Source organism: Natrix helvetica, assembly GCF_964273705.1.
Source record: "Natrix helvetica genome assembly, chromosome: Z".
In the NCBI taxonomy this organism is placed as follows: domain Eukaryota; kingdom Metazoa; phylum Chordata; class Lepidosauria; order Squamata; family Natricidae; genus Natrix; species Natrix helvetica.
This window is the reverse complement of record NC_138554.1, coordinates 97020137-97033991: the sequence shown is the minus strand read 5'-3', so window position 1 is coordinate 97033991 and position 13855 is coordinate 97020137. Positions and strand designations below refer to the sequence as shown.

General features: G+C 36.6%; 1 protein-coding gene across 2 annotated transcripts in view; it reads left to right on the top strand.

Annotated features, from left to right (window-relative positions):
- The window catches only part of OXNAD1 (oxidoreductase NAD binding domain containing 1), a 35814-nt gene extending 24001 nt beyond the window's left edge, over positions 1 to 11813 (top strand). Inside the window, exons 6-8 of one of the 2 annotated variants that reach the window (XM_081970871.1) lie at positions 5816 to 6058; positions 7088 to 7196; positions 9343 to 11813. In XM_081970871.1, the coding sequence (XP_081826997.1) occupies positions 5816 to 6058; positions 7088 to 7196; positions 9343 to 9494 (504 nt within the window). In that variant the 3' untranslated portion in view covers positions 9495 to 11813. Of the gene's footprint in view, positions 1 to 5815; positions 6059 to 7087; positions 7197 to 9339 lie in introns of both variants that reach the window. The other variant, XM_081970870.1, reaches the window with a different exon arrangement.
- The last annotated feature ends 2042 nt before the right edge of the window (positions 11814 to 13855 follow it).

Sequence of the window (13855 nt, the reverse complement as noted above, 5' to 3'; positions counted from 1 at the left end):
AGGGGAGCAGAGGTCGACCCTGAGGTCACTCACTTGTGGGGTGCCGCAGGGGTCGGTCCTCTCGCCCCTCCTGTTCAACACATACATGAAGCCGCTGGGTGAGATCATCCGTGGTTTTGGGGTTGGATACCATCTGTACACTGATGACACACAGCTGTACATTTCCACCCCAAACCACCCCAACGAGGCCGTCGAAATGATGTCACGGTGCTTGGAAGCCGTTCGGGCCTGGATGGGGGACAACAGACTCAGACTCAACCCCTCCAAGACTGAGTGGCTGTGGCTTCCGGCGCCCCGGTTCAACCAGTGGATTCCATCGCTGGCCATAGGGGGCGAACAACTGCCCCCTGTGGAACGGGCGCGCAATTTGGGCGTCCTCCTTGATGCCCGGCTGTCGATGGATGACCATGTGGCAGCCGTGGCAAGGGGGGCGTTCCACCAGGTTCGCCTGGTGCGCCAATTGCGTCCCCTATTGGATCGGGACGCCTTCCGCATGGTCACTCATGCGCTGGTGACGTCTCGCCTGGACTACTGCAATGCTCTCTACATGGGGCTCCCCTTGAGATGCACCCGAAGACTACAGCTAGTTCAGAATGCGGCCGCGCGGGCTATCATGGGGAGTAGTAGATACTCCCACATAACACCTCTCCTGCGCGAGCTGCACTGGCTACCTGTGGTTTTTCGGGTGCGTTTCAAGGTGTTGATTACCATCTTTAAAGCGCTCCATGGCACAGGACCTAGTTACATGCGGGATCGCATCCTACCCCATACATCCCTGCGACCAATTCGCTCTCACAGGGAGGGACTCCTCCGGGTGCCGTCCACCAAGCAATGCTAACGGGCAGCGCCCAGGAGTAGGGCCTTCTCTGTGATGGGCCCAACCCTCTGGAATGACCTCCCCCCCACCGATATTAGAACCACTACTGACCTCTGCTCCTTCCGTAAGAAACTCAAGACCCACCTGTTCCAATTAGCTGGCCTAGCCCATTTATAGCCCCATTCTTATCCTCCTGGCAGTTATTTTAATTCTGGGGTAGTTTTTTAGGGGTAGATTTTAATGTTGCTTTTAATTTTAATTATTATTGTACAGTTTGTATGTCGCCTCCTCTATCTATCTATATGTATTTATATTGTGTTTTTATTATGACTGTACACCGCCCCGAGTCCCTTCGGGGAGAGGGTGTGGTTTATAAATTAAATAAAAGTAAAGTAAAGTAAAGTAATCACATAAATTCCTATATATAACACCCTCTTTATCAGATATATTTAAAGACTTGGCCTGGGACCCATGAAAGTTTACATGAAAAAAATAGGTTTACTTTTTAGGTGCCACAAGTTTACCTTTTTGCTCTAGAAAAACTGCTGCCCACTGAAAACTAGTCCAGAATGTTCATGGATTGTTTACCCCTTTAAATATTTTCACTACCAAACTCTGGTTTATAAATGATAATTCTGTAAAAGATAACCGAGGTGGAAGGGACATTTATATGTGCTGTGTTATGAATATATGCTTTTCTTCTGTTTTTGTTGACTAGTAGGTCAGTGTAAAATCAATGCAATCTTATCATTAGAGCAATTATCTCCCTTTCTCTGTCTTTCTTCATCTCCCAGGTTGCTCCTAATCCATCCATTACCATATGCCCATAAAAAGTATCCTACTGTTCTTAAATAGGTTACTTTCATGCACCATTGAAATTTCAATAAAATAATTGACTGTGAAAAATATTCAGAAAATGTATAGAACCAGTGTGGCTCAACCACACATTCTTAGACAAATCCTGGTGGATATTTTCTATCACATCTCTGCTGTTCATTAGGGAACTCCAAAAAACCAACCTCATAATTATCTGCCTCAGAGGCATTTCCTAAGACTTTTCTTCCTGCCTTAATATTTTAAATTAAACTCATAGTATCATAATAATTAAAGCAGTTTAAAGCATTAGCTAATGCTGGAACTGCTAGTTATCATTAAGTTTTTTTTAATGCCAAGTGTCTGAATGATCTCATGTGGAGAAATTACAAGCCTATTCCTTTTAACAGAAGTAGAAAAAGTATTTAGAAGTGATGAGACAAATATAAGCCATTTTCATAACCTATGAACCTATGTTTTTCTAAAGTTACATAAGTTAATAAGATATAAGGAAGTTATAGACTTCTTAGCTGTTACAAGTAGTCTCTGATTTACAAGCACAATTGAGACCAAAATTTATATTGTTAAGTGAGACATTTATGAAGTGAGTTATGCCCCATTTTACAACCTTTCTTGCATCAGTTGTTAAGTGAATTACTGCAGTTAATAAGTTAGTACCCAATTGTTAAATAAATATGACTTCTCCATTGACTTTGCTTGTCAGAAGGTTGCAAAAGGCAATCACATGATCTTGGGACTCAGAAAAGGTCATAAATATGAATCAGTTGCCAAGCATCTAAATTTTGATCACATGATCATGGGAATGCTGCAAAGATTGTACCTGAAAAACAGTCTGTTTTCTCAATGCTTTGTAACTTTGAGTGGTCACTAAATAAACTGTTGTAAGTTAAGGACTACCCCTACTGAAGCAACTTATTACGTATTTCTATTGTTTTATGTTTTTTATTGTTTTATGATTTTTATTGTTTTTGATTTAATTTTTAAATAGCAACCTGAAACTGTAATGATAGTGTAGTGCTACAATTGGATTGCATTTGTAAATGTTAAGAAGTTAACATTAATTCTATAATATAGTGCAGCATTTTTCTTAAGATGATCAGAAATACAGGGATAGATAAATATAGGAATGTATTTGACTTAGGGGAAAATAACTACTTTTACTACATACATTTGTTTTATAGCTATTATAATTTCGGTGCACACATAGACATGGTTTTGCAGCTTATGGGAAAATATATTCTGGATTCTACAGTTGCAAGAAAAAGTATGTGAACCCCTTGGGATTACGTGGAGTTTTGCATGAATTGGTCATAAAATGTGCTCTGAACTTCATCTAAGTCACAACAGTAGAAAAACACAGTCTGCTGAAAATAATACTTCACAAACATTAGATGTTGCCATGGTTTAATTGAATATAACACGTAAACATTCACAGTGCAGGGAGGAAAAAGTATGTGCACCGTTCAACTTAATAACTGGTTGACCCTCCTTTGGCAGCAATAACCTTAACCAAACGATTCCTGTAGTTGCAGATGACACCTGCACAATGATCTGGAGTAATTTTGGACCACTCCTCTTCACAAAACTGTTTCAGTGTAGCAATATTCTTGGGATGTCTGGTGTGAATCGCTCTCTTAAGGTCATGCCACAGCATTTCCATCGGGTTGAGGTCAGAACTCTGACTGGGCCACTCCAGAAGGCGTATTCTGTGCTGTTGAAGCCATTTTTTTGTTGAATTGTATGCTTTGGGTCATTGTCCTGTTGCATCACCCATCCTCTGCGGAGCTTCAGTTGACGGACAGATGGCCGTACGTTTTCCTGGAAAATGTCTTGATAAACTCTGGAATTCATTTTCCCATCAATGACAACAATCCATCCAGGCCCTGAGGCAGTAAAGCAGCCCCAAACCATGATGCTCCCTCTGCCATGTTTTACAGTGGGGATGAGGTTTTGATGTTGGTGTGCTGTGCCTTTTTTCTCCACACATAGTGTTGTGTGTTTTTCCCAAACAACTCAATTTTGGTTTCATCTGTCCACAGTATATTTTGCCAGTAGTGCTGTGGAACATCCAGGTGCTCTTTTGCAAACTTCAAACATGCTGCAATATTATTTTTGGACAGCAATGCCTTCCTCCATGGTGTCCTCCCTTGTACTCCATTCTTGTTTAATGTTTTCCTTATTGTAGATGTGTCAACAAAAATGTTAGCATGTGCCAGAGATTTCTGTAGGTCTTTAGCTGACACTCTAGGATTCTTCTTTACCTCATGAAGCATTCTGCGCTGTGCTCTTGCAGTCATTTTTACAGGACGACCACGCCTAGGGAGTGTAGCAACAGTGCTAAACTTTCTCCATTTGTAGACAGTCTGTCTTACCGTGGACACATGAACATCAAGGCTTTTGGAGATACTTTTGTAACCCTTTTCAGCTTCATGCAAGTCAACAATTCTTGATCATAGGTCTTCTGAGAGCTCTTTTCTGCGGGGCATGGTTCACATCAGACAGTGCTTCTTGAAACCAGTAAACCCCAAACAGGTGTGTATTTTTAAAGGGCAGGACAGCTGTCAGCAACACATCCAATGTCATCACACTGATTGGAGTCAAGGTTGGCTCACTCCTGGCTCCAATTAGGTCTTGGAGAAGTCATTAGGCTAGGGGCTCACATACTTTTTCCTCTGCACTGTGAATGTTTACATGTTAGGTTCAATTAAACCATGGCAACATCTAATGTTTGTGTAGTATTATTTTCAGCAGACTGTGTTTTTCTATTGTTGTGACTTAGATGAAGTTCAGAGCACATTTTATGACCAAGTCATGCAAAACTCCACGTAATCCGAAGGGGTTCACATACTTTTTCTTGCAACTGTAACTATTATGAGCCAAGGGTTATTAGGGCCAGCTTCTTCCTCTTTTTTTCAGCCTGCAATTTCAGGGCTGACACCCACCCAAAAAGGGCAATTGTTAGAATAGTTAGATTTATGACAAAGACACCATACTGGAATTGGGATTTGTATTAGAGGAAGTGCTTTAAGAGACCTCACTGGGCCTTAGTCAAACCACTGAAGTTTTTATTTCAAATTTCCAATGGCCTGACTAATTTTAAATTATCCGTCAATAAGAAAATAATTTTGTTCTCATATGCAATAAATTTGTGAGTTTTATTTAATTATTATTTGACTTTGGTGGAGAAAAGTGTGTGTGTGTGTGTGTATACACATACAGATAAATATACATACACCTATATCATACAATATATGTGCACACGTATATATGTATATATGGGTATACACATACGCAAAGCATTTTATAAAAATAATGTGAGGCATCCAATATTCATCATTTGGTACAGAATTTCTTTCATTGTTAGAACCAAGGTAGCAGTCTCCTTCTTGAGTACAGCATATGTGATGAACTACTGAGACATGGAGAAGAAAACTCTCTCACACATTACTTTGGATTCTTCTTCAGTCTGGGGTCCACTCAAATGGGTTTGAACTGAATTTTTTAGTAACGATGGCTGATTTGGTAAAACGGGATTATGCCTTATTACTTATTTCAGTTTAATATTGTTTTTAAATATTTTCTCCAGAATTATGATGTGTCTGGAAAAACTATGTGCCTTTGTGATTGGTAACTGTATTGGACACTGTATAGCCATAATAATTGCTGAAAACTATGTATATTGTTGTAAGATAACCCCTAAACTTAGTGCAAGTTTTGTTTTTGTCTTTTTTGACACATCACTCTATTTTTTAAAAAGCACCTATTATAACTGTATTTCCACTTAACAATCCTCTGGCCAAATTACTTTAAACACGTAAAAAATTGTCCTCAGTTCCCAGGGCCTTAGAATTCTAACTTAAATTTTCTCATTCTTCTGAGAAGTAGTTCTATGAAATAAGCTTAAAGCAAACTTGGTTTGATTTAAATATATCTCATAGAATCAACAAAGAATGAAACCATATATTATTATTACTCAAAACCAATCAACTAAGTAACATTCTCATGATTGAAGAATGTGTAGATTGCACTAACTTAACTTATTTTGAAATAAGCTATGTTGCTCCACTAACATGGCTTTTCAGTTAAAATAATTTCCCTCTCTGATTTTCTTTGAAATCCATCTTTGGTATTATTGTTTTTTGCTTTTTTTGTTCTTCCCTATAGTGTTCTCTTAATTCAGAAGTGACTTTGCGAGTTGGAGGCAACTTCTTTTATGATCCTCAGCCTGAAGACATTCCAGCAAATGTTGTGCTCATAGCAGGTGGAGTAGGCATTAATCCTTTATTTTCTATACTGCTCCACATCGTAGACCTTCACAGAACTAAAGAGAAGAAAGGAAATGATTGCAAAGTGGGAACAACCAAACTCTTTTATTGTGCAAAAAATGCACATGAACTTCTGTTCAGGGTAGGTTTATTATATAATATTGCATAATTTGCTATAATGGCTACAAGACTTAACTTTTTTAAAAAATTAAGTCCAGAGCTACAGTGAATACGAGGTTGATGCAAAGTTGGGGGGCTGTGTTATACACATAGGCAGGAACAGAATTTTCTATTTTGGTGAGCAGGTGGAGTTTTTAAAGTTAATTTAAGGCTTACACTTATAGATTTTCAAACTTTGTGCACCCCAAATAAAACTAATGATCATAATAAGCAAGAAACAATTATAATCATTTATTTTTAATATGTTGTTAAACTATGTGGTACTTCAGCTGCTTCACTTAAAATGAGGAGCAAAGCTCAGAATGAGGCTATTCACTTGATCTTCACAAGTTTGACTGCATTTTTTAAAAATGTAACTTTGCTTCCTCAAGAGATCCCAACATATTTTAAGAACTCTGATTAATACTCTTGATTTTATATATTCCCTGTCTTTCCTGCTTCAAAATGATTGTTGTGATCAGAGGGAGCATTGAGAATTACAAAGTAGGGGTTCAGGCCTATATGATGTTTGGGACCTCAAATTGCTTACTGTATTGTTCCTACCAGTGGTGGGATTCAAATAATTTAACAACCAGTTCTCTGCCCTAATGACCGGCGGGGCGGGGGTGGGGGAGGTCAACTTCATTGGTCTCACCCTTAGGAAATTTCTCAGTCTAATTCACAATAAAATAGCACTATAACAATATTTAGAATTGAAAGTATATTCTAGGTAAGGTGGAGAAACCTGCACAGGCTTAGATTAAAAAGTAGGTTACTATTTTTTGAAAATGTGTTTGTATAACTGAGCTCCATAATAAGGAATTGTTACCTGAATTTAAAAATGCATTGTTAGAAAAGAGGGAATTAGTTATGTACCTTTTTCTTAAGATGGGTGCTCAAAATACAATATTCTTAAACTATTCTTCACATTTCTAGAATCTGAACTAAACAAGCAACACATCTGCTTTGATTTATTTGACTGTGGTATGACTAAATATCTTGCACATTCCAGAAACAGATTCTTGCTTTGACAAATGCATTTCCTGGAAAAATCACATGCAGTTTCCACGTTACCAAGCAGAATTCGCCAGTTTGTGAGAAACTTCTGCCTTACATCAAGGGTGTGTATTTTTGCAATGCATTAAAAAAATTGCATGACAAGTTATACTTTTAATACTATGAGAACCAAAGTAGGCAAAGTGGTTACTAAGTGGGAAACCACACGATTAACTCTCTTGAGGTTTCTTCCTCTCTAATTTTTCTACTCTGCCAGAGGGCAAAGAATAATAGAATAACAGTTGAAAGGGGCCTTTGAGGTTGTCTAGTCCAATCTCCTGCTCAAGCAAGAAACCCTATACCATTTCAGACAAATGGCTGTCTAATCTCTTCTTAAAAATCTCCAATGTTTGAACAACATCTGGAGACAAGTTGTTCCACTGATTAATTGTTCTAACTGTCAGGAAACTTCTTTTAGTTCTAGGTTACTTGGAATAGGTTGACCCCCACTTCTTCGTGGCAGCCCCTTAGATATTAGAACACTGCTATCATGTCACCCTCAAGTCCTTCTTTTATTATACTAGATATACCCAATTCCTGCAACTTCTTTTCATTTGATTTAGCTTCCTGTCCCCTAATCATCTTTGTTGCTCTTCTCTGCCCTCTTTCTAGAGACCCAACATCTTTTTTTATATCATGGCGAACAAACTAGATACAATATTCTAAGTGTAGTCTTACCAAAGCATTATAAAGTGGTACTAACACTTCATATGATCTTGATTCTATCCCTTTGTTAATGCAGCCTAGGACTGTGTTGGCCTTTTTGGTGGTTGCAGCACACTGCTGGCTCATATTTAACTGATTGTCTAATAGGACGCCAAGATCCCTCTTGCAGTTATTGAGCCAGATACCATCTATTCTATATCTGTGCATTTGGTATTTCTTGCCTAAATAAAGAACTGTTTTACCCCTCTTGAATGTAATTGTGTTAGATAGGGTCGTGTTGAAATCACTTCTCGGACTTTGGCTAAGATCAAGTGTAGTGTAAAACTGTCAAGATCTTCTTTATCTTGAGCTTATCTTCTGGAGTGTTGCCTATTCCTGCCATCTTGGTGTCATCTGCAAATTTGATGAGTTTCCCATTTATCCCTTCATCTAAATCATTGATAAATTGGATACACAATCTCTTTTTTGTATGACCCTATCCCACTACTGATGTGATTGTTGTCATTATAAAGAGAGGAAATAGTTTACTCTGTCATCTTTTCCTCTCCAATCTCTCTGCTCTACTGAAAGGGAGCAAGGTAAGGTAAAGGAAACATAGGCTATAGAAATCATTTGCTTTTTTTTTGTCTTCCCTCACATAGCGAAGGGCGGGAATGTAAAAAAAAAAAAAAAACAGGTCAAACCCAGCACATGTGGGGACACTGTAAAGATCATAAATGAGCTGTTAAAGCTACTTTTTCCCCAGCATTGTTAACTTTAAATGGTCTGAACAAATGGTTGCGAAATCAGGACTATAAAACATCTAGAGGAGGGAATTCCTTATGCAAACTTTTCATGTTTATTGAAAAATGTGTCCTTGTATGGACAACATGGCATTGGAATAATAAGGATCCTTATTCTGAGTAGGGATGTCATGTTTAAGAAAGTTAACAGTTTTCAAATGCAATTAATATGTTTTTCTTGCTGTTGACTCTTATTAAGATACATGGATAACCCTTTACAGATATTTCTTTTAATGATTGATCCAATTTCCTTGCTAGATGGATTAAAGAAAATGTTTATTGTAAGTGTTTAATTTGGTATTATATTATTAACAGCAATTAGAGTTTAGCTAAACCATAAAAAACTATAAACTTTCTGTAGCAGCAGAACAGGACCTAGCTAGCATCTTACTTTCTCTTTGTAAATTATTGAATACTAAGCAAGCATTGGAAAGGGACACTTCCATGCATTTTGACATGGTTGAAGCATCTTTTGAAATGTTAAAGTAACGGCTTCCTCTGGAATTCTTGTGTGGCTTCTTTAAAGAATCATCTCAGTTGTTTTAAATGGATGCATATGCACTGCTGCTTCATTAGTTCTAGCAGAAGTGTGATCCATGTAAACTCATGCCTTCTGGAAGATCTGACTGCTGTAACAATTCAAGGGGAAAATGCTTTGCTTATGTCAGCATGATTTATGAAGCTCCCATTTCAAATAATTAGCAAAGTTCTATTAAATGTCTTCATAAATGTTTTCTTAACTCTGTGTATTCTCTACTAGAAGGAAGATTATCTGGAAATGACCTAGAAAAATGTATCTCCAAGAATACTTTGTGGTATATTTGTGGACCACCTCCAATGATAGAATCCATCTCCAAGCTGCTTGAAAACCTTGGGGTGATTCAGAGCAATATTTTCTTTGAAAAGTGGTGGTAGCACATCCAGCAGCATTCCAGACAAAATAAGAGTGAAAACATAATATATGCATGTTTGCTGATGAACACTGAAAGTTTACACAAAGTAAACATTTTTCCATTTGTGGAAATAAAATAATTCATAATGAAATTATAAAATTTATTTTTAATGAACAATTTGGAAAAATAAATAGGAAACATGTTAAATTTGTACATGTACTGAGCAGTGACATTTATAAAAATAAATATTTTATTAACTTTGGTATGTAATACATAGGTATATAACTAAATATTATATATGTAAGATTTCACTACATACAGATAAGAGAAGAAGAATGACTTGAAATGTACGAAGGACAAACTTAAGATAAAAGGATGGAATTCATCTATCCATTTCTGGTCTACCTTGTATTTTCTATTGAAGGCTGTTTGAAAAGTAAAAGATGTTGCTTTTGAAGCTCCTTATATTTTCAGGAAAAAGATTTGGCACAAGGTTATTAGTAAAGTTCTGATGTACATTTCAGTAATTAAATTGGGTCTGAAATTAATTGTGCTGTGGTAGAACCACTAAAATCAATAAAATGAGATAATTGAGTTATGAATAAATGAAGTGCTGTTAATTTCCAGTGGTTTACTCAAAACATGATGGAATCTGGATCCAACGTATTTCCATAATATTATCTCTTTATCAATTGTTAGTTATGGAACTTCACTTGAAATAACATTATAGTCTGATTTCTGGTTATAAGCAGCATACCACACACAGTGGGTCAAACCTGGAATTATTCTGCTGCATCAAGGTTACAAAATGCACCATCATTATAAACTTAAGTCCTGTTCTTAGCCCAAATAGGTCTAAACAGTTTTATTTGGAAGAAAATCTTATTGGTTTCAATGGAATTTAATTTGAAATATTAAAACTGGATGTTTAGCACTTTCCCCCATTTTTCAGAAGCCACTTGGCTTGACTAGCATATATTGAGACAATGTAGTTCATAATGAAGGGAAGATGCCTAATGGTCTGTGCTGCTACTGTGGTAGCAGAACTACAGTAATTTGTAAGAGATTTTGAGTTTATCTAAAGGTACTAAATAAATTAATATTGTGGTTTTATGGTATAAGCTTCAAACAAATTTAATTATGCTGCTTTTCCTCAGACTGGAATGCTATGTATAGTGTTACTTGTCTGTACAATAGGAATTGCAAGGAATTTAAGAGAACCCAAATACAAAGGAAGCAAAAATTTGTGGTGAGAATTCTGTTTAGTGCAATATGCTGTTAATATTTTCTCTTATGGAATGGTGTCTTACAACATTAGATACCAAGGAGCTTATATTGATTTGAAAGGGGCCTAGATAAATTAAGTAATATTGTCTGTCTTCCATACATTATGATGATTGTATGGAACCTCCATTGAAGAGTGCATTGCATATTATCTCTATAAAAGAGCATCATTACGGACCCTTTGGGAAGCAAGATTTGGAGATTTGATCTGATTCAGATGAACATTATGTTTATATAATTTGTAATAATATTGAAAATATACGTGGAACTGGTCTCAGCTAAATCTTGGGAACAATCTTACTATTTGTTTGCTTGCCTGCAGAGTTTATAGGCTGTTTTAATGAACTACCCTGTGATATTCAAACACCCCAATACATAATTTGCTAAAGTACAATACATAATTTGGCTAAAAACAAATATTTTTGTCAAATATGTATAGTCACCCATCTCACAAAACAGAACTCTGGGTAGCAATAACTCTTTGTTGCAGACCAACCTGATACTACAATAACAGCAGTCGTACCTTCACCAAAGGTCCACTGACAGGACATTGAGGTTGAGATCAAGGAACTGAATGTAAGACTGTTAACAAGACAACAGTTCTATGGACCCTTAAGGGTGGCCCATTTACTGTCTCCTGCCACATATTCCCCTGCCCATTACTACCATAATATGATGGCCTGTTTTATTCTCCTATAAGTTTCATTTCCCAAATCAACCCGCACAAGACCCAGGAACACAAATCCATCCATCCATCCTTCCTTCCTTCTTTCGTTCTTTCTTTCCTTCCGTCCATCCTATTTCCTCTCTGACCTGCCCTACCCATATTGCTACCCAGGGAGCAGGCAAGGTGAAATAGTTATGAATATTAAAGCAAAAACCAAACATTGTAAAGAACCACATGAACCAAATGAACCAATATTTATATCACAAAAATTGTCTTCAATGTATGGAAAAATGGTCATGACAGTCATGTACTATTATTTAAAAGACTTCTATCCTATTCAGTTTATTGCTAATATGAAAGATGAATGTGCCCTCATTGTTTGGTGGCTTTGCCTAATAAAGAAATTTTGGTTTCTCTCAGATTGTCTTATGGGGTTATGTATGCATATTTTTATAATATACAAAAATAAAAAAAGAAAGGAAAGAAAACAAGTAGAAAAATACTACTAACATGTAATCACATATATTGAACATCTATTTTACATACTATGTAATAAGTATTGATCAAATGGAATGATATTGGACATTCTTTAGTTATGTAACTAAAGAACGCTTTTTAGAGAAGAATAAATACTTCAGACTAAGATTTTAAATCCCAGGTAGCATATATAATTGTTGCTACAGCCCAAGCCCAGTATATCTAAAGTTCAAATATTGATAAACACATTTTTGTTTTATTCTAAGATTTATATGCCACTGAATTCCAGAAAGTCTCAGAGTTACTTTATAAAATTCAGCCTCATTTTGACTTCTTTACCTCCCCCCATTCATTTTTACAGAACTGCATTAACAAATGTATGAATAATAAACATACTCTGAATTGTCTGTAGACATGAAAAAAAAGTTGAATAAATAACATTATAGGAGGTGAGCCATTTTAATTTACATTAGTAGAAAACCAAAAGTTATTTGGTGGCAACTTTTCTAACATAAAAAAGCACAAAAAACTTATGTTTTATAATACATTTATTATTCACAAAAATAACAGGCTTTGATTTTTTTTTGTTGAATCAATATATTTAGATTAGAAGAAAGATAAATTTTAATCAGTCACTTAGGTTCTAGTCATCTCATCTGGATTACTGCAGTGCATTCTACATGGGGCTACCGCTGAAGGCTGTTAGGAAGCTTCATAATGCAGCTGCACAGACAATTCTGGGGGTTCTTAGAGTGGCCCATGTAACATCTCTGTTACATGAAGTTGCACCTCCTGCGACTTTGCTTTTGGGTATTCAAGGTATTAGCTATTACCTATAAAGCCCTTTATGGCATGGGTCCAGTTTACCTCAAGAAACATTTCATCCCAATGGAACTGGCCTGTTCCATTTGTGCTGTCAGAAGGAGCATGCTGAAAACACCATTGACAAGCAATTCCAGTTGGCAAGGTCCAGGAGAAAAGCCTTTTCTGCTACAGCTCCTGGCCTCTGGAACAACATACATCTTACAATGAGATCTCCTCCCTCTCCCCAGCTTGAACACCTGAAAGGATGTTAAAATCTGGCTCTGCCAGTTGATCTAAGGCCAAGATGGGGACATGTCATTCTGGAGGTGGTTACTGGATTAAATTTAAAAATCCCATTATCACTTCATCATATATCCCATCCATTTTAGCAATTGATTAATTTGCATGCTATATTTTACTGTTTAATTTTTTTTAAATATTGTTTTATTGGATTTTTAGCTACCCTGAGTCACATGATGGTGAGAGGGGAGGCATATATATTTAAGTAATTAATAACTTTATTATTAATATCAAATATCCCAACACTTTACTCCAAAATTACTGCAATATTTGTCCTGATAATATTCTTTAATTACTTACATAAAAACGATATTTGGAACATCTCAAAATGAATCATTGAGGAGCTCTAGAATTTTCTACAGCATCTGGACCAAATTGGAAGATCTGCATGTGTTGCCATATATTGCCATTCAGTTTTAGGCTACCTAATTTTCCCCTGCATTGCTTCAACTTGAAAGAAAGGAAATTAGCACAATTGGGACATCTTCTGGACATGTTCTGTATAACATTTCACTTCACAATAGAAATGAAACCAAAGCTGAGAGAAAGAGAATGCAACTGCATAAGTATTAGGTCACGTTCTGTAAAATTGATCAGTAATCTGAACAGATGAGGTATTGTATTGCACCCAATTATTTTGAACGGTATAGAAGCATCCTAGTTTCCACAAAGACATCAAGAGTACTTGTCATAAAAGAACAGAGTAAAACTATTCATGTAGCAACTCTTCACAGGCATTTTAAAACAGTTTCACATTTAGATTTATCAGATAACTGAACAGGCCTCAGAGAAACAACTGAAAATGAGGACAAAGGGGAGCAGGGGAAGAGGGTTTAATCTTGGCACCTTCA